Below are 22447 nucleotides of genomic sequence, written 5' to 3' on the forward strand. Positions count from 1 at the left end.
GTTAATCACTCCCAAATGAAACGTTATTTGTTTTGTATTGATTCTGTATTTCCTCGTGAGATTCTCACAGCCACAGTTTTACAGAAGACTTTGTCTGAGTGGTTGAGGATCTGAAAGATGCTGATGAAAGACTCTAAATATAATAACAGATATTTACTGATATGAGCTACATCTTTCTGGATCATTATGAGCTGCAGAGCTCAACTGTTTTCATCCTCTGGTTTGATCTCTTCTGACATTATTTCCTGTCCTGCAGGAAGAAGGACATCAGTCCAGCAGAGAGCGCCGCCATCACAGAGGAGGTCCGAGGTCTGGAGGCTCTGCTGAGTCAGGTTTGAGTTCAAGTCATCATCGCATTGCTTAACATGAATCAGATATGTATGTAGTGTAATGACCAGTGATGAGTCAGTCCATCAGAAGTCGTCCTGCCTCTCCTTCTTACGTTTCTCCTGCTTGTCGTGGACCAGCTGAAGCGCCAGGCGGCCGACAGACAGAACCTCCTGGAGGAGGCCCGCAGGCTGCAGAGCTTCCAGCAGCAGGCCAAGGAGCTGCAGCGCTGGGCCGGCTCGGTCCAGGATCGCCTCCTGCAGGAGGAGACGGTGACCGACGTGGCCTCGGCCCTGGCTCTGCTGGAGCAACACCAGGAGCTCCGGCTGGAGATGGAGGAGCAGAGGAGCAGGTAGAGACTGCTGGTGTCAATCAGAATTGATTGATTTGAGCCACAGAGAAGTCCAACATTAATAACCGCAGGTGGACGGGATGTGTTCTGGTCGAGTGAGTCTGCTGTGTCTGTTTCCTCAGGCTGAAGGAGATGCAGACGCTGGCGAAGGCTCTTCTGAAGGGCTCAGCTGACGGGAAGATGGGAAGTGTTGACATCCAACAAACCCTGGACGCCCTCACGGCGGACTGGTCCAACCTCGACAAGATGTGGACCAGCAGGAAGGAGCGGCTGGAGCAGGAGGTGGAGCTTCAGAGGCTGAACCAGGAAGGAGACCGGATCGAGGCGGCGCTGAGTGGACACGAAGCCCGACTGAGAGTCAAAGATGTCGGGGTGAGGACGCTTCACTCTGATGTGTCGTCGTGATGTTTCAGTCACACCACTTCTGTTTGTTAATAAATGTGTTCACTGGTGCAGGACTCGGTGGACGGTGTCCACAGTCTGCTGGGCCGGCAGGAGGAGCTGGAAGGTCTCCTGAAGGCTTTGGACCAACAAGTGGATCATTTCACTCAGCGCAGTCAGGAGCTCATCAACCAGCAGCACTACGCTGCCAAACAGTAAGAGAACAGATCCGACCTGAGAGAACCAGAACAGTCAAGTCAGTATCAGTAGTATCCCCGGCTGTGAGGAGCTCTATAATGTATTTTTAGAATATACAGTATGTGTAGATAAAAACAAACATAAACTCTCAAACATCATTTAATATCAACCCGAAACATCTGGTTTCGTTCAGGCCACTGGGTCCGGTTCTGCTGGAGGTTTCTGTGGGAAGTGTTGGGAGTTTGGTTTAGATGATTGTGAATTGTCTCTTTACAGACAAAGACTGATCGATTAATGAAGGTTTCAGTGAACTATGAACTATTCTTGCAGTATCTGACGACAGTCTGATGATGTTTTGTGTCGTGGTGTTTCAAAGCATCAAGGATCGGAGCAGGAGCATCAAGACGGCCAACAGGAAGTTAAAGGAGAGCAGCAGGCAGAGGAGGAGTCTGCTGCTGGCCTCAAAGAAATATCAGGTACCGTGATCTCATTACTTCATCAGACCAACGCCATCAGATTTAAATCTTTGCCCTGATGTTGCTCTGACCTCAGTGGTTGTAACAGTGTTGAGGATGAACATGTAGATTTTAATGACCCGTTCTGGTTCTGAAGGCAACAACAGCTGAATCATCAGTCCAGCAGTTTCTTTGTCTGGGAGCTGAACGACTCTTTCCTCCCTGGTGTTTGTGCTGCAGGAGTTCCAGAGAGATTCAGACGAGCTGCTGCTGTGGATGGAGGAGAAGTTTAAGGTGGCGGAGGACGAGTCGTACCGCGACCCCACCAACATCCTGCGCAAGCTGAAGAGACACGAGGCGGCTGAGAGGGAGATGCAGGCGAACCAGGTCTGGCTGGACAGACTGGTTCAGGTAAAGTTTTGCTCACTGGTCCAACGACCCGACTTCACTGAGCGGTCACGTTCTGTAACCACAGCTAAACCAGTGTGATGTGTGTTCAGCTGGGGCGGGAGATGCTTGCTGAAGAGCACTACAACAGTAAGAGCATCGAGAGGAAGTCGACCCAGCTCAGCGGCCGCTGGAGGAAACTCCAGGACAAGATGGCCGACAGAGGAGACAAACTGAGACAGGCGGGTCAGCAGGAGCAGCTGATGGAGCTGCTGCAGGTACAAACACTGACAGACTGACGAGTCGATCACTGATCACTCAGCCAAGAGATTAAACCACAACACTGACTTTCTAGATAATTGATCACTACCTTAATGAGCTGAGTGTCTCGTTGATCCAAATCGGATCCTTTGTAAAGAAGCTGACCTACTGAAGGAAATGACCAGCAAACAGAACGTCTGGTGTAACATGCTGTAGATGAATGTGGTCTAGATCTCTGACTCTGAGGTGTTAAACTCTCCGTCTCTGTCAGGACGCCAAGCTGAAGATCGAGGCCATCCAGTGGATGCTGAACAATGCTGCCAAGGGTCACGACCTGCGCTCCAGCCGACAGCTCCTGAAGGTGAGGTCGCTTCAGGCTGACAGTCCAGTGTCCTTTCATACGCTCGTTAGCCTGTTAGCGGTCGGTAACTGCTGTGTTTCTGTGTGAAGGAGCATCAGCAGCTGGAGCAGGAGGCCAAGGAGCTGGCGGAGAAGATCAACTCCATCGTCAGCAGGGCCAAACATCTCGCCTCCAATCACTTCGACTCCCAGAGGATCCTCCAGGAGACCGACACCTACCTGACGCTGTGAGTTCTCACTGACGCTGCCGGAGGATCCGCTGCAGTCCAGGTTGATGCGATGCTGATTTGTCGAGCTTTGTGCTGCAGGTTCAAGTCTCTCCAGAAGCCTCTGGACCGGCGTCGAGCTCAGCTGGAGGCGTCGGTGCTGCTGTTTGGGTTTTTTCACGACGTGGACCTGGAGCTCAGCTGGATCTCTGAACACATTCCTGCTTCTGGATCGACGGGATACGACAAGTCTCTGGCCGGAGCCATCAGCCTCATGCAGAAACACAAGGTACCAGCTGGACCTCAGCCAGTCTCATCCGTGTTCCTGTCGACAGCTCAGATTAATCGAGGTTTATCTGAACCTCTGTAGGTCAGAATAACCTGTTTGTTTGCTTTGTGTCCATGTAGGAGCTGCAGGCTGAAGTGACCGCCCACCAAAAACACCTGAACACTGTCCTGGAGAAGGGGCGGAGCCTGACAAAATCCAGCAAATCAGACGGAGAGGAAGTTCTGCAGAGGTGCCTCTTCCTTCTGTCCTCGGTCGATAGTTTTCTTTACATTTCATGTAAGAAAACACTAATTCTCCTTCTGGACTTTTTTTTTTTCTCAGGTGCAGGCACCTGAGTGCAGAGTGGGAGGAGCTAGAAGAGGCCTGCACCAGGAGGGCAGCTCACCTGAGCAAAGCCATCACCAGAGAGCAGGTGAGAGACAGCAGGATGTGTCTGGTCAGGTGTCATGTGACAGAAGGTTTGAGTCTGTGCTGAGTTTCCTCTGAATCGTCTCTCCAGCTGCTGCTCGACTGCTCAGAACTGGAGTCCAGGCTGACCGAGACCCTCAGCCTGGTGAGCATCGACGATTATGGCAAAGACGAGTTGGCCACTCAGAGTCTCATCACCAAGCACCAGGTACAACACGCTCATCCAGTCTGTATTTAACTGAAACACAAGGGGCCTCAGATCGTTCCCTGAGGGACGCCTACAGAGTCTTACAGACGGCTTTACTTTGTGTCTGTCCGCTGTGTGTGTGGTCACATTCAAACCTTTAAACTCACAGACAGGAGCAGCATATCTGTCAACATTACCCTGATGTGTCCTTTTCTGCAGGTGGTGGAGGGCCAGCTGGATGTGCTGGAGGTGGAGGTGGAGCAGTTAGGTGACCAGGTGGAGCAGGCGGTTCAGAACTGGAGCCTGGAGGAGCTGAGCCGGCCCTACAGTCGCCTCAGCAGTCTGAAGCAGGAGCTGCAGCACCAGGCTGCTCTCAGGTACACAGTCATACTACTGTCAGAATACTCTGCTCACCTGTCCGTCTGTGTACCTGTGTGTCATCACTGTCCACCTGTCTCCTGTCAGGGGTCAGAGGTTAAAGGAGGTCCTCCATCTCCACGAGTTCAGACGGGAGTCGTCAGACTTGGAGGACTGGATGAACCAACAGAGACAGACAGCAGAGTCTCAGGAGCTGGGCAACGACTACCAGCATGTTCAGGTAACATCTCATCAAACATCTCATTAATAGTGTCAGAGCACCACTGATGAGACCCAGCCTGTTGCAGATACATCATCATCTGCTCATGTGTCTGTTTCAGCTGCTGCGTGGGAAGTTTGAAGGTTTCCTGAAGCAGCTGGAAGTCGGAGAGGAGAGACTGCAGAGCTGCAGCGACCTCGCAGCTCGCCTGGTCCGCAACAAACACCCACAGAGCTCAGCCGTCAGAGAGACGCTGCAGCTGCTCAGGTACGACGTGCTGGTAATATTCAGCATTAACATCAAACTGCAGCCTTCAGTGATTCAACAATAAACCAAAAAGTTACAAAGTCCAGTTTCTCAAATCCATCCAGAGTGAACCCTCCTCACAAACTATTCGATAAAGGATCTCTGACAAAGACAACAAACCAACATGTCAGTGTCCTCTGGTACCAGTCAGCTGATCGTCTTCATCACACAGAAGAGTCTGGAAGTGACACTGCAGGCTAATGCTAAGCTAGCTGCAGGCTAATGCTAAGCTAGCTGCAGGCTATACAATGCATCAGTGTTTTCATGCTGATCATCTACACTGACAAACCCCCCAAACAAAAAACTCTTCCTGTCTCCTCGTTCTCTCTCTCTATGTGTTGATTCTGATGTTGACTTTTTGCAGTGCATGCTGGGAGGATTTGAAGGGCGTGGCCAAGGAGCGTCAGGATCAGCTGCAGAGAGCCGAGGAATGTCACCGCTTTTACCGAGACCTGACCGACGCGCTAACCCTCATCAAGGTTACAGTCTATAAATACATCACATCCGTCCATCATGTGAAGACACGTCTGCTGTAGCCTCCCTGTTTCTCTCTGTAGGAGCGACAGAAGAGCATCCCTGATGACGTGGCGAAGGATTTGCAAGGAGTGATGTCACAGCTGAGGAAACATGAAGCTCTGCTCCACGAGCTGGCGACCACGGAGCAACAGGTACACACACGGGCGAGAGTTAATGATCCATCCAGCAGGTCAGCGTGTCGGTCACACTGATGACATCACACTGATGTCGGTCACACTGATGACATCACACTGATGTCATTGGTGATGATGTATTGTTGTGCGTGTTGCAGTTGCAGGAGCAGCTGGACGCCGTCGACTCCATCCTGCACCTCTGCTCTCCTCAGCTGAAGCTCCGTCTGGAGGAGGTGCAGCAGGAAGTGGTGGAGCGGTGGGAGGAGCTCCGACGCCACGCAGAGAAGAGGGAGGAGGAGCTAAAACTGGCGTGCCAGAGATACCTGTTCCTCAACACGGTGAAGACAGACAGGCAGACAGACAGATGATTAATGATAATCCCATCATGCACCTCAGTTCTTACCCATGTGTCTTTGCACTCTCCAGGCGCAGGACTACTTCCTGTGGTGCAGCCAGCTGATTGGTGCGATGGCTGCCGAGGAGAGCATCAGCGACGTGGCGACGGCCGACCTCCAGCTGGCGCAGCACCAGCAGCTGTGGGCTGAGATGGAGGCCAGACAGGAGACGCACCGGCAGGCCGTGGACATGGGACAGGAGCTGCAGACGCAGGACAGGGCCAACAGGAAGGAGGTGAGAGTTTGAATCCCCGGATGCGTCAGTGCGCTCTGGTCTCAGATCAGTTACCTGCGATTGTTTGTGGTTCTTCAGGTGTCGGAGAAGCTGAAGGCGCTGCAGGCGGAGCGACACAAGCTGGAGCAGCAGTGGACCAAGAAGCAGCGCTGGCTGGAAACTGTTCACCTGGAGCAGGTGTTCTACAGAGACGCCAACAGCATGGACAAGACGTCCAGCTCACAGGAGGTGCACACACACACACACACACACACACACACACACACACACACACACACACACACACACACACACACACACACTCAGTGTCTGACAGCTGTCCTCTCCTCAGATCCTGTTGCAGAACAGCACTCTGGGAGACACAGTGGACGAGACGGAGGGTTTGATCAAACGCCACGAAGCCTTTGAGAAGCTGCTCAGCTCGCAGGAGGAGAAGGTCTGACCTGCTCCTGTCTTCTGTTTCATTATCAATACATGTTTTAATCTAATCAATTGATCGTTAACCTCCAGACAGTCAAAGAATAGTACGCTGACACTCATGACTGTTCGCCTCGTTCATTTAAACCTTCCCTCCGTGTGTTGGCTGCAGCTGTCGTCTCTGAAGGATTTGTCCGAGCGCCTGAAGAAGCAGCTGAGCAGAGAGAAGAGCGGCTGGGTCCAAACCAAACTCCGAACGCTCATCCAGAGACGTGACAGGATCAAGGAGCTGTCCGTCAAACGCAGGGAGGAGCTGGAGCTCTCCAGGATGCTGTGTGTCTTCAACAGAGATGTCGGAGCGGTAATCAGACTTTCCTTCTGTAAACAGTGATCTTCTATTGCTGCAGTGTGTTCAGTAGACGTGTCCGTCTGTCCGTCTGTCAGGCGGAGGAGTGGGTGTCTGAGCGGATGCAGAAGATGGCGGAGGATGGTAAAGCCGACCTCAGTAACCTGCACGCCAAGATGAAGCTCCTGCAGAAGCATCAGGTGTTTGAGGCTGAGATCCTGGCGCACAGCGAGATCATCAGCTCCGTCCTGCAGGCCGGGAAGGAGCTGGTCTCCCTCCACCACCTGAGGTCCAAGGAGGTGAAGAGGAGCGCAGCCGCCCTGGAGCTCCACTGGGAGGAGCTGAAGACGGCCATGGCCACCCGGGGGAAAGCTCTGGAAGACAACAGAGACTTCCTGGAGTTCCTGCAGAAAGTGGAGGAAGTGGAGGCCTGGATCAGACAGAAGGTGGGAGGTGGAGGAGTGGTGGATGGATGGATGGATGGATGGATGGTGTATTTGTACTATGTGTGTCTCTGACCTGCGTGAGTTTCAGGAGGTGATGATCAACGTTGGAGACGTCGGGGAGGATTACGAACACGGAGTTCAGCTGCTGAAGAAACTCAGCGAGTTCAGAGGGACAGGAGACGGGGTGAGAGCGCAGCGTCAAGCTCCGCAGATGTTTCATAGACGAGGAGATGACGACTGACCGTTGTTTTAATGCGCAGGACAAGACAGTGGACGACGCTCACATCACTGCCATCAACAGGCTGGCAGCCAAACTGGAGATGAGACAGAGCGCTCAGGAGCTGGTGACCGTCCGCCAGAGGAGACAGCAGCTCAACGACAGGTGACGCTCGCAGGTGTTCTCACCTCGCTGGGCTGAGTCTAAAGGTTTTACCCTGAACGTGTTTCGTCTCTGCAGGTGGAGCAAGTTTCACGGAGATCTGAACAATTACAAGAAGAAGCTGGAGGGGGCGCTGGTGATCCACGGCCTGATCAGAGAGCTGGAGGAGGTCCGAGACCGAGCCAACGAGAAGGTCGGTGAACTGAGGCTGCAGTAAGACTTCCTGTCAGACGTTCTTCTGAGACTAACAGGACGGTGATGTGTCTGCAGATGATGCTGCTGCAGGGTCAGGACTGCGGGTTCGACGTGGACAGCGTGGAGAACCTGATCAGACGCTACGAGGAGACCGAGAGGGAGGCCGGCGTCATCCAGGAGAGGGGAAAGGTGAGGATTTAAGTGGAGGAGAACTCAAAAACGTTTCAGTTTAGTTAGTTAACGAAAAGTTGCACATGTCGTCATAGTCCGGGACTGATGTGGAGCTGGTGGTCATCATGGTGGACTGTCTTCTGGCTCTGATCCTCTCAGGCTCTGGAGAAGGAGGTGTCGGATCACCTGAGGACTCGGTCGGGGATGAACGACAAGCTGAAAAACAAACAGAAGGAGGTCCAGAAAACTCTGAAGACTCTGGACAAGGAGGTGAAACTCAGGTGACTTTATTTATTATATTTCAGTTAAATTTGAATGACTTACTGTCATTAATGTCAGTTAAGTTGTGATAATGTGTTTTAGGAAGGAGAATCTGCAGGAGGCTCACCAGCTGCAGCTGTTCAAAGCCAACCAGCGCCTCCTGCTGGAGTGGAGCGTCAAGCAGAGCGCTGAGATGGCAGAGAAAGGACTTCCGAAGACCAGAACCGAGGCGGACCGGCTCATCGTCGAGCATCAGGACTGGAAGGTGAGTCGTCAGCTCTGTTTGTCGGATCAGATGTGACAGTAAAGTGCTGAAACTGATCTGGGATGTTTCTGCAGACGGAGATCGACGCCCGCGCCGAGCGCACCGACTCTGTCCAGGACTTCGGCCTGAGTTTGATCCGGTCTGCTCACAGTTCGAAGGCAGAGATCCAGAAAGCCCTGAACCAGCTGGAGGAGGCCAAATCCAGCCTGGACCGAGCCTGGGTGAACCGCAGCAGGACCCTGGAGCAGGCCCGGACCCTGCAGGTGACCACGTCGGGTTAACTTCAGAGAGACAATGAGAAGCATGTGTAACACTTACAGTGCAGAGCTAAAGTCATCTTCTGACCCGGGACCACATTCTGAAGCTACTGAGCACATGAACCAGTTTTTACCTGGTTGTAAAACAGTCTGTTTGATACTGAAGCCTCTTTATGATCTACGTAAGAAAACGAGACCATCAGAGAGATTTCTGATGTCGAGTTGCAGTTGGATCATTTTATTTCCACTTTATGAGTTTGTGGTTCTGACACAGAAACACTTTTGTCCACTGGGTCTCCACAATCAACGAAATATCAGAGTTTCTTGTAGCTTGAAACTTTTGAAATGTTTCTGTCAAATCAAATCTCATCACCAGTTTTATTGTTGTGGGGTTAATGCGGCTCGTTGTGCTCACCGGTCCTCCTCAGGTCTTCCTGGCCTCTGTGGAGCAGTGTGAGAGCTGGCTCAGCAACAAGGAGGCCTTCCTGTCCAACCAGGACCCGGGGGTGAGAACCAGCTCTGTGTTCTGGGTTTATATTTTAGTGGTCAGCATTAATCTGATCCAGCATCTGTGGTGTTGGTGCAGAACTCGGTGACGGAGGTGGAGACTCTGCAGAGGAAGCAGGCCCAGTTTGAGGAGGCTCTGGAGGCTCAGGTGAAGCAGCTGGACGAGGTGGACAAACTGGGACAGACGATGATCCAACAGAACCACTACGACTCTGACAACATCAGAGCCAAGAGCAGAGGGCTCGCTACCAGGTGAGGAGATCCGCTGACATCATCACACCTGTTCACCTCGCACACACCGCTGTGACAGAAACAGTGTGTTTACCTGTCTGTCTGATCACCTGTCTGTCTGTCTGTCTGTCTGATCACCTGTCTGTCTGTCTGTCTGTGTGTCTGATCACCTGTCTGCCTGTCTGTCTGTCTGATCACCTGTCTGTCTGTCTGTCTGTCTGTCTGATCACCTGCCTGTCTGTCTGTCTGTCTGATCACCTGTCTGTCTGTCTGTCTGTCTGTCTGATCACCTGTCTGCCTGTCTGTCTGATCACCTGTCTGTCTGTCTGTCTGTCTGTCTGATCACCTGCCTGTCTGTCTGTCTGATCACCTGTCTGTCTGTCTGTCTGTCTGTCTGATCACCTGTCTGTCTGTCTGTCTGTCTGTCTGATCACCTGCCTGTCTGTCTGTCTGATCACCTGTCTGTCTGTCTGTCTGTCTGTCTGATCACCTGTCTGTCTGTCTGTCTGATCACCTGTCTGTCTGTCTGTCTGTCTGTCTGATCACCTGTCTGTCTGTCTGTCTGATCACCTGACTGTCTGATCACCTGTCTGTCTGTCTGTCTGATCACCTGTCTGTCTGTCTGTCTGATCACCTGTCTGTCTGTCTGTCTGATCACCTGTCTGTCTGTCTGTCTGTCTGATCACCTGTCTGTCTGTCTGTCTGTCTGCAGGCTGAGTCAGCTGCAGCAGCAGAGCAGATCTCGTCACAAAGCTCTGGATCGGTCGCTGCAGCTGCAGCAGTTCCTGTCCAGCAGCTTCCAGGTACTGGACTGGACTCTGAATCCTGCTGTTCCTGTTCAGTCCCTAAACTTTCATCATCTGACTTCATGTGCTCTAAGTTCTCTAAATCTGCTGAACTCAGCTGAGTGTGTGTTTATTCTGTGTGTATTAAACGTATTAACGTATTAAACTCCAGGTGTGTGTGTGGCTGAACGAGCGTAACGCCGTGGCGTTGGATGAGAGCTGGAGGGAACCAACCAACCTTCAGGCCAAAGTGCTGAAACATCAGAGCTTCGAGTCCGAGATCCTCGCCAACCGCTACAGAGTGGACGCCGCCACCAAGGTGGAGAGTGTGTGTGTGTTTGTGTGTGTGTGTTATTATCTTCTCTCTCCAGTTTTGTGTGTTTGGCTGGAGGCTCGTCCAGTCATTGATTTGTTCAGTGTGCATGCAGAGGGAAAGCCTGCAGTGATTTATAAAGAGCAGAGTGTCGTCTGCAAAGTAACGTTAGCTGATTTGAATACTTTACTGACTGGAAGCCGAGCAGAGGAGCAAACGTAAAGTTTCGCACACTTGCTCACACATCTATGTTCCTCCTTTAACACGGACGACAGGAGACTCGTTAATCAGGCTGAACAAATATCTCAGTCAGCAGATGACAGTTTGGACTGAGGTGAGTTGATCTGTGATGTCACGTCTCGGTGCAGGAAGGAGAGAAGCTGCTGTCCGACTCGCCTTCAGTGGAAGTGAAGGTTCGACCTCGACTCAGAGAGCTGACGGACAGCTGGGACGCTCTGATCCACAACTGTAAGGAGAAGAAGACCCGACTGCAGGAGGCCTACCAGGTACAAACTGATTCAAACTGTGGCAAGACATGAAGTTCCATCAGCTTTCGATAAAATGTTCCTAAGATAACTGAATGAAACAGGCTTTAAACATCTGCTGTGTGTTTTCCTTCAGGCGCTGCAGTTCCAGCGCTCATTGGACGACATGGAGCAGTGTGTGGCGTCCGTGGAGAGCGAACTGGCCAATGAGGACTGTGGAAGCGACCTGCCGTCTGTCAACAGGCTGCTGAAGGCTCTGCAGGGTCTGGAGGAGGAGATGGACGGACACAGAGACAGGATCCAGGTACGCAACATCCACTTCCTGTCTCACTTCCTGTCTCACTTCCTGTCGCACTGCAGGAAGCAGTGTTGGAATATTTGACCTGGTTTTTAAATCAGCTGATATTTACTTATGTCTTTAAACTGAACAGGGTCTGGTGGAAACGGCGAAGAGCTTCCACTCTCAGGGGAACTTCCTGGCCGAGGAGATCCAGATCAGAGTGGCTCACACCATCAACAGGTCTGATGAGACATGGAGGAATTCAGTTATGTTTCCCTGTAGAACAGATTTTAGTTGGTCTTAAAGATTTATTTCCATAATCTCCATCTGGATCCTCTTTGTTCACAGTCAAGTTTTACATCCATGAGACAGTTTAACTCAGAGAGAACAGACAACAACAGACCGTAACTTTGAATCCAAAGAACTGAACACACAAACTGTCTGTTTCCTGATTTGCTTCCTGTCTCAACTTTTCAGCTGTGCAAACCTTTAGTTTGTCCTCCAGATAAAGTGGTTTAAATAGAATGTTTCAGCTTTAGTGTTGAAAACTGCAAAAGGATCAATACTCCATACTAGTGGAACAATCATCAGCAAGATAATTTTACTTTTAAAATGTTAAATCAAGTTGGTTTTGTCTTGAAATAAGTAGAAAATGATGTTTTTCAGATCAAATGACTTGAGATCAGATCATCATGCTAAATGTAGATTTTAAATCTCAGCAATCACAGAACTTGTTGCATTTAAGCTGCTCATGTTTATCCGACCCAGGTGCTGATGAACTGGAATAATCTGTTAACATTGTAGTCAGTCATCAAAACCATCATCATCATCATCATCCTCATCTCTGGAGCTGTTACTCACAGTGTGTGAACTCGTCCTCTGTCAGGTACAACAGTCTGGCGAAGCCCCTGCAGAGTCGGAGGGAAACCCTGGAGGCCTGGCAGGTTCTGTTCCAGTTCTACAGAGACCTGGAGGAGGAGGCGGCCTGGCTGAGCGACAGACTGCCCTCCATCACTGCTAAAGACCTGGGCAGCTCTCCGAGCGGCAGCCAGCAGCTGCTGCACAAACACCAGGTGCTCACCTCCAACTGAAACTACTACAGTTTGATTTTCATACTCACTGACTCAACTTCCTGTTTGAAATAAAAATGATTGTTTCTGTTTCAGGCTATGATGCAGGAGATCTCAAGCCGCGCCCCATTGGTCCAGGCGGTTCAGGAGGCGGGGCATAGTCTGGTGAGGAGACGTCACTCACTGCCTCAACCGTAGTTCCTGTTAGGATTCAGTCTCTGTCTGGAGCTTTTATTTTGAATGTCCAGGTTCTTCCCTGGTTTCCTGTTTACATACAGTGATTGTTGGGCCTTTTATTTTGAAAACTTAAGATAGTTACTGACAGGATGTGTAGTTTTTACAAATAAAAGCCCATGAGTTCCCTGGTTAGAAACATTACTACCTACCTCTCCAGTTCCTGTGAGCTGTCTGGATGTTTTATTTTGAAATATACCTCTATCCCTTGTTTCTTGTTACAGTAGAGTTACTTCATGGGACTTTTATTTGCAAAGAATCAAAGCAGTGGTTTAACTTTGAATTCTTGAAGTACTGTTTCTTGATTACACTTCAATGCAGGAACTTAGATCGTACACCTTTGAAGTGTAGTCGAGTTCTTCTAAATCTCTCTGAAGAATGAAATCACAAGCTGGAGAAGTCGTTCACTACAGTCATCATGTTGACTCGCAGGTCAGAGGGCGTCACTTCGCGTCTCATGACATCACGGAGCGTCTGGAGGAGTTGAAGCGTCTCCACGAGGAGCTGATGACGGAGGCGGAGAAGAAGGAGAAGCTCCTGCAGGAGGCGCTCCGCATCCACACCTTCCTCAGTGAGGTAAGTCATTTAGGTATTTTCTGTTTGCACATGAACACGTTTGAGTCGACTGACGTGTCCGTGTGTGTCGAGGTGTCCGAGCTGCAGCTGTGGTCGGAGGAGCAGCGGGCCGGTTTGGAGTCACGGGACTGTGGGAGGAGCGAGGAGGCGACGGAGGCTCTGCTGAGGAGGCTGGACTCTGTGGACGTGGAGCTGGAGAACCAGAGGAAGACGGTGGAGAGGCTGCGGGAGGGCGGAGCCTCACTGCAGCACCTCGGACATCCCAACAGGTAAACACACACACACCTGTAGGAACACCTGCACTCTCAGGAGGTCACACCTGGACAGAGGACTTCACACACTTCCTGTCTTCCTGTGTGTCTCAGCCACCTGGTCACTGAGATCCTCCCTGACATCCTCCAACACTTTGACGCTCTCCTCCGCCTCTCCTCCGCCCGCCGCACGGCTCTGGAAGACCAGCTCCGCCTCTACGTGTTTGAGAGGGAAGCGAAAGAACTACAAACATGGCTGACGTCAAAGAAGGCTGTGGTGGAGTCCAAGGACTGTGGTCAAGACCTGGAGGATGTAGAGGTGAGTAGAGATCGTCACACACCAAAAGTTAGTGTCTAGTGAACATTTCTAGAATTAAAGTGCAAAAGATAAAGTTGTGGAACTGGTGCTGAAACTCCGTCTTCATCCTCGTCTTGCTCCTCCCTCCACCTGCAGGTCCTTCAGAAGAAGTTGGAGGTTCTGGTTTCAGAGATGTCCGGTCTGGGTCGGAGCCGGCTCACCTCAGTGCAGCAGCTGGGCCGAGGACTGAAGCAGGACGGGAAGGCCCTGAGGAGGGACGAGGCCCTCAGCAGGCTGTGGGACGACCTGAACAGCAGCATCAGGACCAGAGAACAGGTCGGTGAAGAACAGTGATGTGATGCTCAGCAGGGAGGAGGAGAGGCTGACGGTCTGTCCTGTGTCCTCCAGAGTCTGCAGTCGGCGAGGGAGGTCCATCAGTTCAATCACGATGTGGACGAGCTGAAGGGTTGGATGGCCGAGAAGGAGGCTGTGCTGGACTCAGAGGACCAGGACCTGAACTCCATCCAGACTCTGCTGAGACAGCACGAAGCGCTCGAGGTGAGGCAACCCAGAAATCTGAATTCATGAAGTAGAAAGTGAAACGGTTCAGTGTCGGTCAGTTCAGTTTAATGATCATCTGTACGACTCCTGCGGACTTGCCTTATTGTACTTGTCTCCCTCAGAGGGACCTGGTTCTGATCTCAGAGGAGGTGACCAGGAGCAGAGAGGAGGGCCGGGCTCTGAGCAGACGGCAGCCTCAGGCCAGAACCGCTGTGAGTCAGAGGCTGGAGGAGCTGGAGGCCTGCTGGTCCAGCATCCAGAACAAGGCCTCCCAACGCCGCGTCAGGCTGGGCCAGGCTGAAGACGTGCAGAAATACTTATCCCACTGGACCGAACTCATGTAGGTTCTGATCATCAGTCGGCTGACATCGACACAAACCGATGAGCGCTGACATTTGTTTCAGTGCTACAGAGCAGTTTCAGCAGTTACAGGAAGTCAGGCTTTAGAATCATTAAAAGTTTCCTGTTGAGACACAGTTACTCTAAAGAAGCTCTTATTTTGAAAAACCATGTATAATCTTTAGGTTTTGATGTGTTACAAACAGATTTAAATCTTAAAGACACATCAGTGGTTACCTCCTGTCATGTGACAGGATGTTGATCATTCTGAACATCACAGTGAAGCAGATGCTGTCTGTGTTGATGAAACTGGGCGGCCATCTTGTGTCTCAGGGCCTGGCTGAGGGAGATGCTGTCCCTGGTCCGAGGGGAGGTTCTGACTGTGGAGGGAGCCGACCTGCAGCAGCTCATTAAGAAGCACCAGGAGTACCGCCTCCTGATTGACAGACAGCTCAGCAAATCAAAGGCCGTGAAGGAGGAGGGGCGGCGCCTGATGGACGGCGGACACTTCATGTCTCAGGAGGTAAGAGCTCAAATCTAATCTCTGACTCCTGACCTGACATCCGGATCCTCTGACTCGTCTCCTGTCGTCCTCGCAGGTGGAGGAGCGAGTCTGTGAGCTGGAGGAGCTGGAGCTGCGGGTGGAGAAGGTGTGGGAGGAAACCAGAGTCCTGTATGAGGAGGAGCTGGAGATTTCCCTCCTGCAGAGGGAGCTGGAGCAGGCGGAGCGCTGGCTGAGCTCCTACGAGAACACACTGATGGCCGAGGACTACGGGGTAGGTCCAGACTGTGTAGTCCAGACTCTGTGGTCCAGACTGTGTAGTCCAGACTGTGTAGTCCAGACTGTGTAGTCCAGACTCTGTGGTCCAGACTGTGTAGTCCAGACTGTGTAGTCCAGACTGTGTAGTCCAGACTCTGTGGTCCAGACTGTGTAGTCCAGACTGTGTAGTCCAGACTCTGTAGTCCAGACTGTGTAGTCCAGACTGTGTAGTCCAGACTGTGTAGTCCAGACTGTGTAGTCCAGACTCTGTAGTCCAGACTCTGTGGTCCAGACTGTGTAGTCCAGACTCTGTAGTCCAGACTGTGTAGTCCAGACTGTGTAGTCCAGACTCTGTAGTCCAGACTGTGTAGTCCAGACTGTGTAGTCCAGACTCTGTAGTCCAGACTGTGTAGTCCAGACTCTGTAGTCCAGACTCTGTGGTCCAGACTGTGTAGTCCAGACTCTGTAGTCCAGACTGTGTAGTCCAGACTCTGTAGTCCAGACTGTGTAGTCCAGACTGTGTAGTCCAGACTGTGTAGTCCAGACTCTGTAGTCCAGACTGTGTAGTCCAGACTCTGTAGTCCAGACTCTGTGGTCCAGACTGTGTAGTCCAGACTCTGTAGTCCAGACTGTGTAGTCCAGACTCTGTGGTCCAGACTGTGTAGTCCAGACTCTGTGGTCCAGACTGTGTAGTCCAGACTCTGTAGTCCAGACTGTGTAGTCCAGACTGTGTAGTCCAGACTCTGTGGTCCAGACTGTGTAGTCCAGACTGTGTAGTCCAGACTGTGTAGTCCAGACTGTGTAGTCCAGACTCTGTAGTCCAGACTGTGTGGTCCAGACTCTGTGGTCCAGACTGTGTAGTCCAGACTGTGTAGTCCAGACTGTGTAGTCCAGACTCTGTGGTCCAGACTCTGTGGTCACTGACAGTCCCACCCCAACTCAGGCCTCCATTTTGTTCAGACATGTATGGAGGAGGTCTGATGGTCAAAGTTTGACATGAGGAAATTCTGACCTGACAAAAGATACGAAGGAGGAAGAAACAGGAAGTTACTGTAGTGTTTCTGTCTGCTCTCTCGGTCCTCCAGGACTCTGTGTCGGATGTCATGGAGCTGCTGAAGAGGCAGGAGGACCTGGAGGCCATGATCCAGGCCCAGAGCGACCGCTTCATCGCCCTGCAGAAGAAGAAGACACAGGTTGGTTTGTAGCTTTAACAAAGACAGATATTTAGATACTATTTCCTCGTCAGTCTGAAAGTTGTTTTTCCTCTCAGAGGGAGAAGAGACTGGGTCTTCATGGACATGAGGACCTGGACCTGGAGGACAGAAAGCCTCCAGCCAGAGTTTCTTCCCTGAGGAGGAAACCTTCAGATCCAACAGGCCCGCGGATCTCCTCCTCCAGAGACCTCATCCACCGACTCAGCGGCAGGAGGCCGGACAGGACCATCAGATCCAGCACCCTGGACAAGAAAACCAGTCTCACAGACTCTGCTGGTACCCCACCCAGCCTGTCCCTCCACCTGGACTCAGACTCCAGGAATTGCTTCAGTGGCAGCAGGAAGTCTGAGAGACGGGAGGCAGGAGAAGAAGCTCTCAGTCCTCCTGATGGTCCCAGGTCCGGCCCGGCTGCAAAGCCTCGGAGGAGTCGAACCAGCCACTCAGACGGGACTCTTGATGGTCCCCTCAGATCACCTGACTCCACCTCTTCAAGACGTCCTCAGTCACCTCCACCCTCCCCCAAACGTTCCTCCTCTGCTCAAACCTCCTCTTCATCTGATGAGGCTCCTGAGGGAGACCACCATCCTGAACCTCCTTCCTCCCCTCTGACCTCCGTCTCCTCTTCATCTAAACAGACTCCTGAGGAAGATCGTGGTCCCACCTCCGTCCCACCCTCCTCCCCCAAACCTCCCTCCTCCCCTCCGTCCTCCATCTCCTCTTCATCGAAAGACACTCTTGATAAAAAACGTCGTCCCAGATCCAAACCTCCTCTGGCTCCAAAGCCCAGAATCCCTCCTGCAGAGCAGGATCCACTGATCCAGTTGGAGAAGTCCACAGCACCACCCGACTCTCCTCCACTGATCAGACAGCTCGTTGCGCCCACTGAAGCTCCGCCTCCACCTCCACCCGTCACACAGAGAACAAAGCGAGGACTCCACAGCCGGCAGTCGTCGACCAGAGAGCATCATGATGTTGCTGATTCTCCACCTGCTGCCACTGAGGTTACACCACCTGACCCCTCGACTGCTGCACCAATCACAGAGGAGGAACCTGGGTCAGCTGATCCCTCTCCTCCAACCGGAGAGCTGCCTCCATCTCCTCCACCTCGACAGAAGACGACAGAAGATGCACCAGAAGAAGAAGCCGGCCTCCCCAGCTCCACACCAGAGGTAAGAACTCAGATCAGATCACCTGTTCTGACTTCATGATGACTGAAATCTGATTGGTTCTCTCACACCTTTGTTGTTGTTAGGTCACAGCCATGCAGCCAATCAGAATGGAGGGAATGCTGGAGATCAAACTGAAACAAGGAGGCAACAAGGTGAGAAACAAACCTGAGAAGATTCACAGGGAAACATTCAGAAACAACAGAACAGACGATGGAACAAACACAAAAATAAAGAAGAAATATGAAATAAATGACCAACTTGATACATTCTGATTACAGCACATGAACACAGAACATGATCAACAGGGTGAAGAACAAACAAACTAAATGACATCTGAGAGATCTGACAGGTGTGTGTGTCTCTGTGATTGGCCGGTTCTCCTGCAGGGTCCGGACCACTGGGAGGAGGTGTTTGCAGTTCTGACAGGAGAGACGCTCAGCTTGTTTAAAGACAGAGCAGCTGCTGCACAGGTACCGGACACTCAACCAGAACCACACTCAGCGCCGACAACAAGCTGACCCAAATGTCACAGTGTGAGAGCGCCGGCGCCACGTCGTAATCAGCAGCGAATATTCAAAACTTCAGATGGACGACGTCACGCTGCAACATGACTTACAGTGTAATGAAAGGCAGTAACTGTTATTTGTTACTGAATAAAAAGGAATTAATCAAAGACGTTGGTTAATTCTAAATATCTGAGACCCAAAACTGTAAATCTGATACATAGATTATAGATAATATCAGAAGAGATGAATATTTGGGTCCAAACGTTCTCCTGATAAAAAACATCCCAGACTTTTAATTTTTAGGTGGCTGAAAAAATCAGTCCGTCTTTATTTGTGAAGCACCAGCTCATAACAGAAGTGATCACATGACACAGACAGACCCAACATGGCTCCTGTGAGCGAGCGCTGACGGCAGTGTCGAGAGAAAACTGCCTTCAACAGTCAGAAACCTGGAGCAGAACCGGGCTCACCTGCTGAGGCCGATCAGAACAGTGGAACGTTTGGGTTCAGCCCTCCAAATGTCTCAGACTGAAGAGCTCTTCATGTTGGAATCACGAGACCTTGATGTTTTACAATACTGTCAATAAAGCTTCAGTATTTGAATTATTAAGTATTGTGAAGGTTTCAGATTTACAGACGACCTGCAGGCTGCTGGGTGAGAGAGTTAAAGCTCAGCAGCACAAACATTTCAACAAATCGATCTCTTTTCTGAAGCCCAACAGTTCTATTGATCTGTCACAGATTAATATTGATTGTTACTGTCTGACATCACAACGTCCAGAACACTCTGATGGATATAAACACTTTGTGCACTGAAACAGAATCTAAACGAGCTCCAGAGCTTCTTTAAATGATTAATGTGTTGAAAGAGATCAACAAAATATGATTCAATCATCACACAGACAGACTGTGATGTCATCAGTGATGTCATCAGTGATGTCGTTGGCTCCTGTGTTTCCACAGAGAACCTCTCGGTGGCCTCCGATCAGCCTGGTCGGAGCTGTTTGCAGGGAGAACGTTCTGTACAGGAGGAAGGAGAACACCATCAGACTGACGTGAGTTCCATCTTCTTTATTCATTATTCATTTGGTTCAGATTTTTTTATTTTTCTATTTTCAAAAAGCCCACAAACTTAATAAACTTCTCCTTCTGAGTTTAGTGATTTGTTCACTCTTTTGTGTCAGAACTCATCAAGCAGTGCAATCAAGTGTTGAGTCTGTTGATGTAAACTGATGAAGAGTTTAACGTTGTTTCCTTCCCGTCAGTCTGGAGGACGGCAGTCAGTATCTGTTCGCAGCGTCCAGCAGAGAACTGCAGCTCCTGTGGATGAAGAAGCTCCAGAAGTGCAGCGAGACATCCAGCAGCGACTCGGATGACTCGGGGTGAACACACACACACACGCACGCACGCACGCACGCACGCACGCACGCACGCACACACACACGCACACACATATTCCAGAGTTTGCCGTCTGTGTGAAAGTTTCAGAGGTGGAGTGGAGGGATGGTAACAGATCCTACACTTGTCAAATTAAAGGGAAATGTCCCAGAGAGCAACGTTACAGAACCAGACAGTACTGTGGGAGCAGCTTGTGTCTTCAGCATCTAATAAGGAAAAGATACAGAAGTATTGCGTGGAATAGTGTCTGTCCTCCTGTCTGTCCTCCTGCCTGTCCTCCTGCTGTCTGTCCTCCTGCCTGTCCTCCTGTCTGTCCTCCTGCCTGTCCTCCTGTCTGTCCTGCTGCCTGTCCTCCTGTCTGTCCTCCTGTCTGTCCTCCTGCCTGTCCTGCTGTCTGTCCTGCTGTCTGTCCTCCTGTCTGTCCTGCTGCCTGTCCCCTGTCTGTCCTCCTGTCTGTCCTGCTGTCTGTCCTCCTGCCTGTCCTCCTGTCTGTCCTGCTGCCTGTCCCCTGTCTGTCCTCCTGCCTGTCCTCCTGCCTGTCCTGCTGTCTGTCCTCCTGTCTGTCCTCCTGCCTGTCCTCCTGTCTGTCCTCCTGCCTGTCCTCCTGCCTGTCCTGCTGCCTGTCCTGCTGTCTGTCCTCCTGCCTGTCCTCCTGCCTGTCCTCCTGTCTGTCCTCCTGCCTGTCCTCCTGCCTGTCCTCCTGCCTGTCCTGCTGTCTGTCCTCCTGTCTGTCCTCCTGTCTGTCCTGCTGTCTGTCCTCCTGCCTGTCCTCCTGTCTGTCCTGCTGTCTGTCCTCCTGCCTGTCCTCCTGCCTGTCCCCTGTCTGTCCTGCTGTCTGTCCTCCTGCCTGTCCTCCTGCCTGTCCCCTGTCTGTCCCCTGTCTGTAATCCTGTTACTGATGGTGATTCTGTGCACGCTGTATGAATCGGCTCTCTGGAGCTGCTCGGGTCAGTGTGAGCAGACGAGGGCGATGTAGAGTTGAACCTTCGCTGCGACACTTTTATGGAAACTCTGTCTGACAAGAGCTTTTGTCGTCTTTGGACTCCAACTCTAACTTTAAAGTAACTACAGAGACTGCGACTGAGCTTCGTCTGATGACTGCAGCTCATCCTGATGAACGTCGTCTGACCTGCTGTGAGCACAAAGAATATAAAACAGCTGCTTTGTTTTCTGATGTTCTGATTCAGATGCTGTTAGCTCTGCTTCTATTTCTACAGCTAACCACACAGACGCTCCTGCAGGAAGCACTCGATGTATTTCATGACTGCATTAGTCGTGTTGCTCTGTAGAGTTCACTTTTCATCTTCGTGCTACAAACCGGCGCAGGTGTGCCGGCAGCGTGAACACAGTCCTGCTCCACGAGTGTTTTTCCACCGTTGTTTGTCCGCTGAATGTAATTCACCTTGTCAAAGTATCTCATTAAAGAAAAAATCCTGCTGGCAGTGAGTTCCATTTCTTTGGCCTCTCACCCACCTGAGAGGAGCCCGGTGGCCCCACAGTGCACAGTGTGAACAGGTGCATGTGAAAGTCAAAGTCAAATTACCTGCCGCTGTTTGAAAGAAACCGCTGCAGCCTGAAACTCCATCAACACACTTCTGACCGACACACATCCTGCTGGACTCCACAGCAGAACCCCGCCGGCGCCTTTGTATCAGCGCCACTCATTTAATGTCAGGAAGTCACGAGGAGAAGAAGAATTCTTCAGAACCGGAGCCGTTCAGTCAGCGCAGGAGCAGAATCGCGACAAAGTATTTATGTTCGAGTCTAAAATCACGCCTGCAGCTCAGCCTTCATTTATTCCTTTATACGCTCTCACTAAAGGGTCATTCCACCTCAACTCACCTCTTATTATATTAATGTTGAAACTTCTGTTCATGTGGTCGTATTCAACCCGACAGCTGCTCTCTTCAGTTCTGGATTTTTGGGCCTTTGAGTGAAATTTAATCATTTTTTGTGATTTGCTGATTTTTCTCTGTATTGAGTTGAAATCAGTCCCGATCATCACGGAGGATGTTCCCTGAGGATCAATAACAACATGTGATCAGTTTAATAGCTGCTGCTGAATGTTTACAGTCATCAGATCAATAACAGGAAGTCATTTTATTTTATTTTACCAGATCGAAGCTTCGCAGATGAAAAACACTCTTTGACTGCAGATTTTCATTGTTTATGATTTGTTTTATAACCAGCTGATTTTTCTGTGATGTCACTTCTCTGGTTTTATTCATCAGTGGACATTTGTTCTGTGTTGACCCGGTCTGATACCTGCTGAGTCCGGTTCTGGTTTGGTTCTGGAGATTTGTAAACATTCAGGAATATGTTTTCTATATTTGAATGTACACATGTTGCCGGGTTCCTCAGGGTCTGCTGGATGTTCAGGACCGATGTGAACCCACTCCAGTGAACAATAACGATCACTGAGGTCAGAATATATTAAATCTGATGAGGAATCATCTCAATGAATTCACCGTCATGGTCTCGTTGTTGTTCAGGAGGGCGTCTTCAGTCAACCTCAGCCTGGAGAAGTTAGCCGAGGCTCCGGACGATCCCAGCAAACCAGCCGACAGGCGAGGTGAGAGCCTGGAGAGACAATCATCCACGGAGGGGTTACCTCCACCCAAACCCCCCCACACATACTACAACCGCCACCGCTACCCCGAGGAGGCCGAGGGCGGGAGCGCAGGTTAGCATGTTGCTAACGAGCTGGTCGTCAGTGAGCATGTAAGTGAATCTGTAAGTTCGTGTGTTCTGATTGTTGT

General features: G+C 51.0%; 1 protein-coding gene across 2 annotated transcripts in view; it reads left to right on the plus strand.

Moving 5' to 3' along the window:
* The window catches only part of sptbn5 (spectrin, beta, non-erythrocytic 5), a 37534-nt gene that overhangs the window by 13021 nt on the left and 2066 nt on the right, over positions 1-22447 (plus strand). For both annotated transcript variants that reach the window (XM_037071438.1, XM_037071439.1), the window contains exons 24-78: positions 257-332; positions 468-679; positions 802-1051; positions 1136-1275; positions 1635-1734; positions 1954-2124; positions 2214-2378; positions 2633-2722; positions 2812-2948; positions 3030-3216; positions 3336-3445; positions 3538-3628; positions 3716-3832; positions 4031-4188; positions 4277-4409; positions 4510-4655; positions 5059-5173; positions 5252-5362; positions 5503-5682; positions 5771-5974; positions 6053-6202; positions 6306-6410; positions 6564-6752; positions 6836-7183; positions 7272-7367; positions 7444-7565; positions 7641-7755; positions 7833-7946; positions 8088-8209; positions 8292-8454; positions 8529-8717; positions 9140-9217; positions 9298-9470; positions 10162-10252; positions 10407-10553; positions 10916-11053; positions 11169-11336; positions 11464-11552; positions 12199-12385; positions 12479-12547; positions 13049-13192; positions 13265-13461; positions 13558-13762; positions 13898-14077; positions 14150-14299; positions 14425-14642; positions 14975-15164; positions 15241-15417; positions 16487-16594; positions 16672-17784; positions 17868-17936; positions 18171-18254; positions 19254-19345; positions 19556-19672; positions 22181-22371. In XM_037071438.1, coding sequence (XP_036927333.1) covers positions 257-332; positions 468-679; positions 802-1051; positions 1136-1275; positions 1635-1734; positions 1954-2124; positions 2214-2378; positions 2633-2722; positions 2812-2948; positions 3030-3216; positions 3336-3445; positions 3538-3628; positions 3716-3832; positions 4031-4188; positions 4277-4409; positions 4510-4655; positions 5059-5173; positions 5252-5362; positions 5503-5682; positions 5771-5974; positions 6053-6202; positions 6306-6410; positions 6564-6752; positions 6836-7183; positions 7272-7367; positions 7444-7565; positions 7641-7755; positions 7833-7946; positions 8088-8209; positions 8292-8454; positions 8529-8717; positions 9140-9217; positions 9298-9470; positions 10162-10252; positions 10407-10553; positions 10916-11053; positions 11169-11336; positions 11464-11552; positions 12199-12385; positions 12479-12547; positions 13049-13192; positions 13265-13461; positions 13558-13762; positions 13898-14077; positions 14150-14299; positions 14425-14642; positions 14975-15164; positions 15241-15417; positions 16487-16594; positions 16672-17784; positions 17868-17936; positions 18171-18254; positions 19254-19345; positions 19556-19672; positions 22181-22371 — 8981 coding nt within the window. The remainder of the gene's footprint in view (positions 1-256; positions 333-467; positions 680-801; positions 1052-1135; positions 1276-1634; positions 1735-1953; positions 2125-2213; positions 2379-2632; positions 2723-2811; positions 2949-3029; positions 3217-3335; positions 3446-3537; positions 3629-3715; positions 3833-4030; positions 4189-4276; positions 4410-4509; positions 4656-5058; positions 5174-5251; positions 5363-5502; positions 5683-5770; positions 5975-6052; positions 6203-6305; positions 6411-6563; positions 6753-6835; positions 7184-7271; positions 7368-7443; positions 7566-7640; positions 7756-7832; positions 7947-8087; positions 8210-8291; positions 8455-8528; positions 8718-9139; positions 9218-9297; positions 9471-10161; positions 10253-10406; positions 10554-10915; positions 11054-11168; positions 11337-11463; positions 11553-12198; positions 12386-12478; positions 12548-13048; positions 13193-13264; positions 13462-13557; positions 13763-13897; positions 14078-14149; positions 14300-14424; positions 14643-14974; positions 15165-15240; positions 15418-16486; positions 16595-16671; positions 17785-17867; positions 17937-18170; positions 18255-19253; positions 19346-19555; positions 19673-22180; positions 22372-22447) is intronic.

The sequence above is a fragment of the Acanthopagrus latus genome, chromosome 16 (genome assembly GCF_904848185.1).
Source record: "Acanthopagrus latus isolate v.2019 chromosome 16, fAcaLat1.1, whole genome shotgun sequence".
NCBI lineage: Eukaryota > Metazoa > Chordata > Actinopteri > Spariformes > Sparidae > Acanthopagrus > Acanthopagrus latus.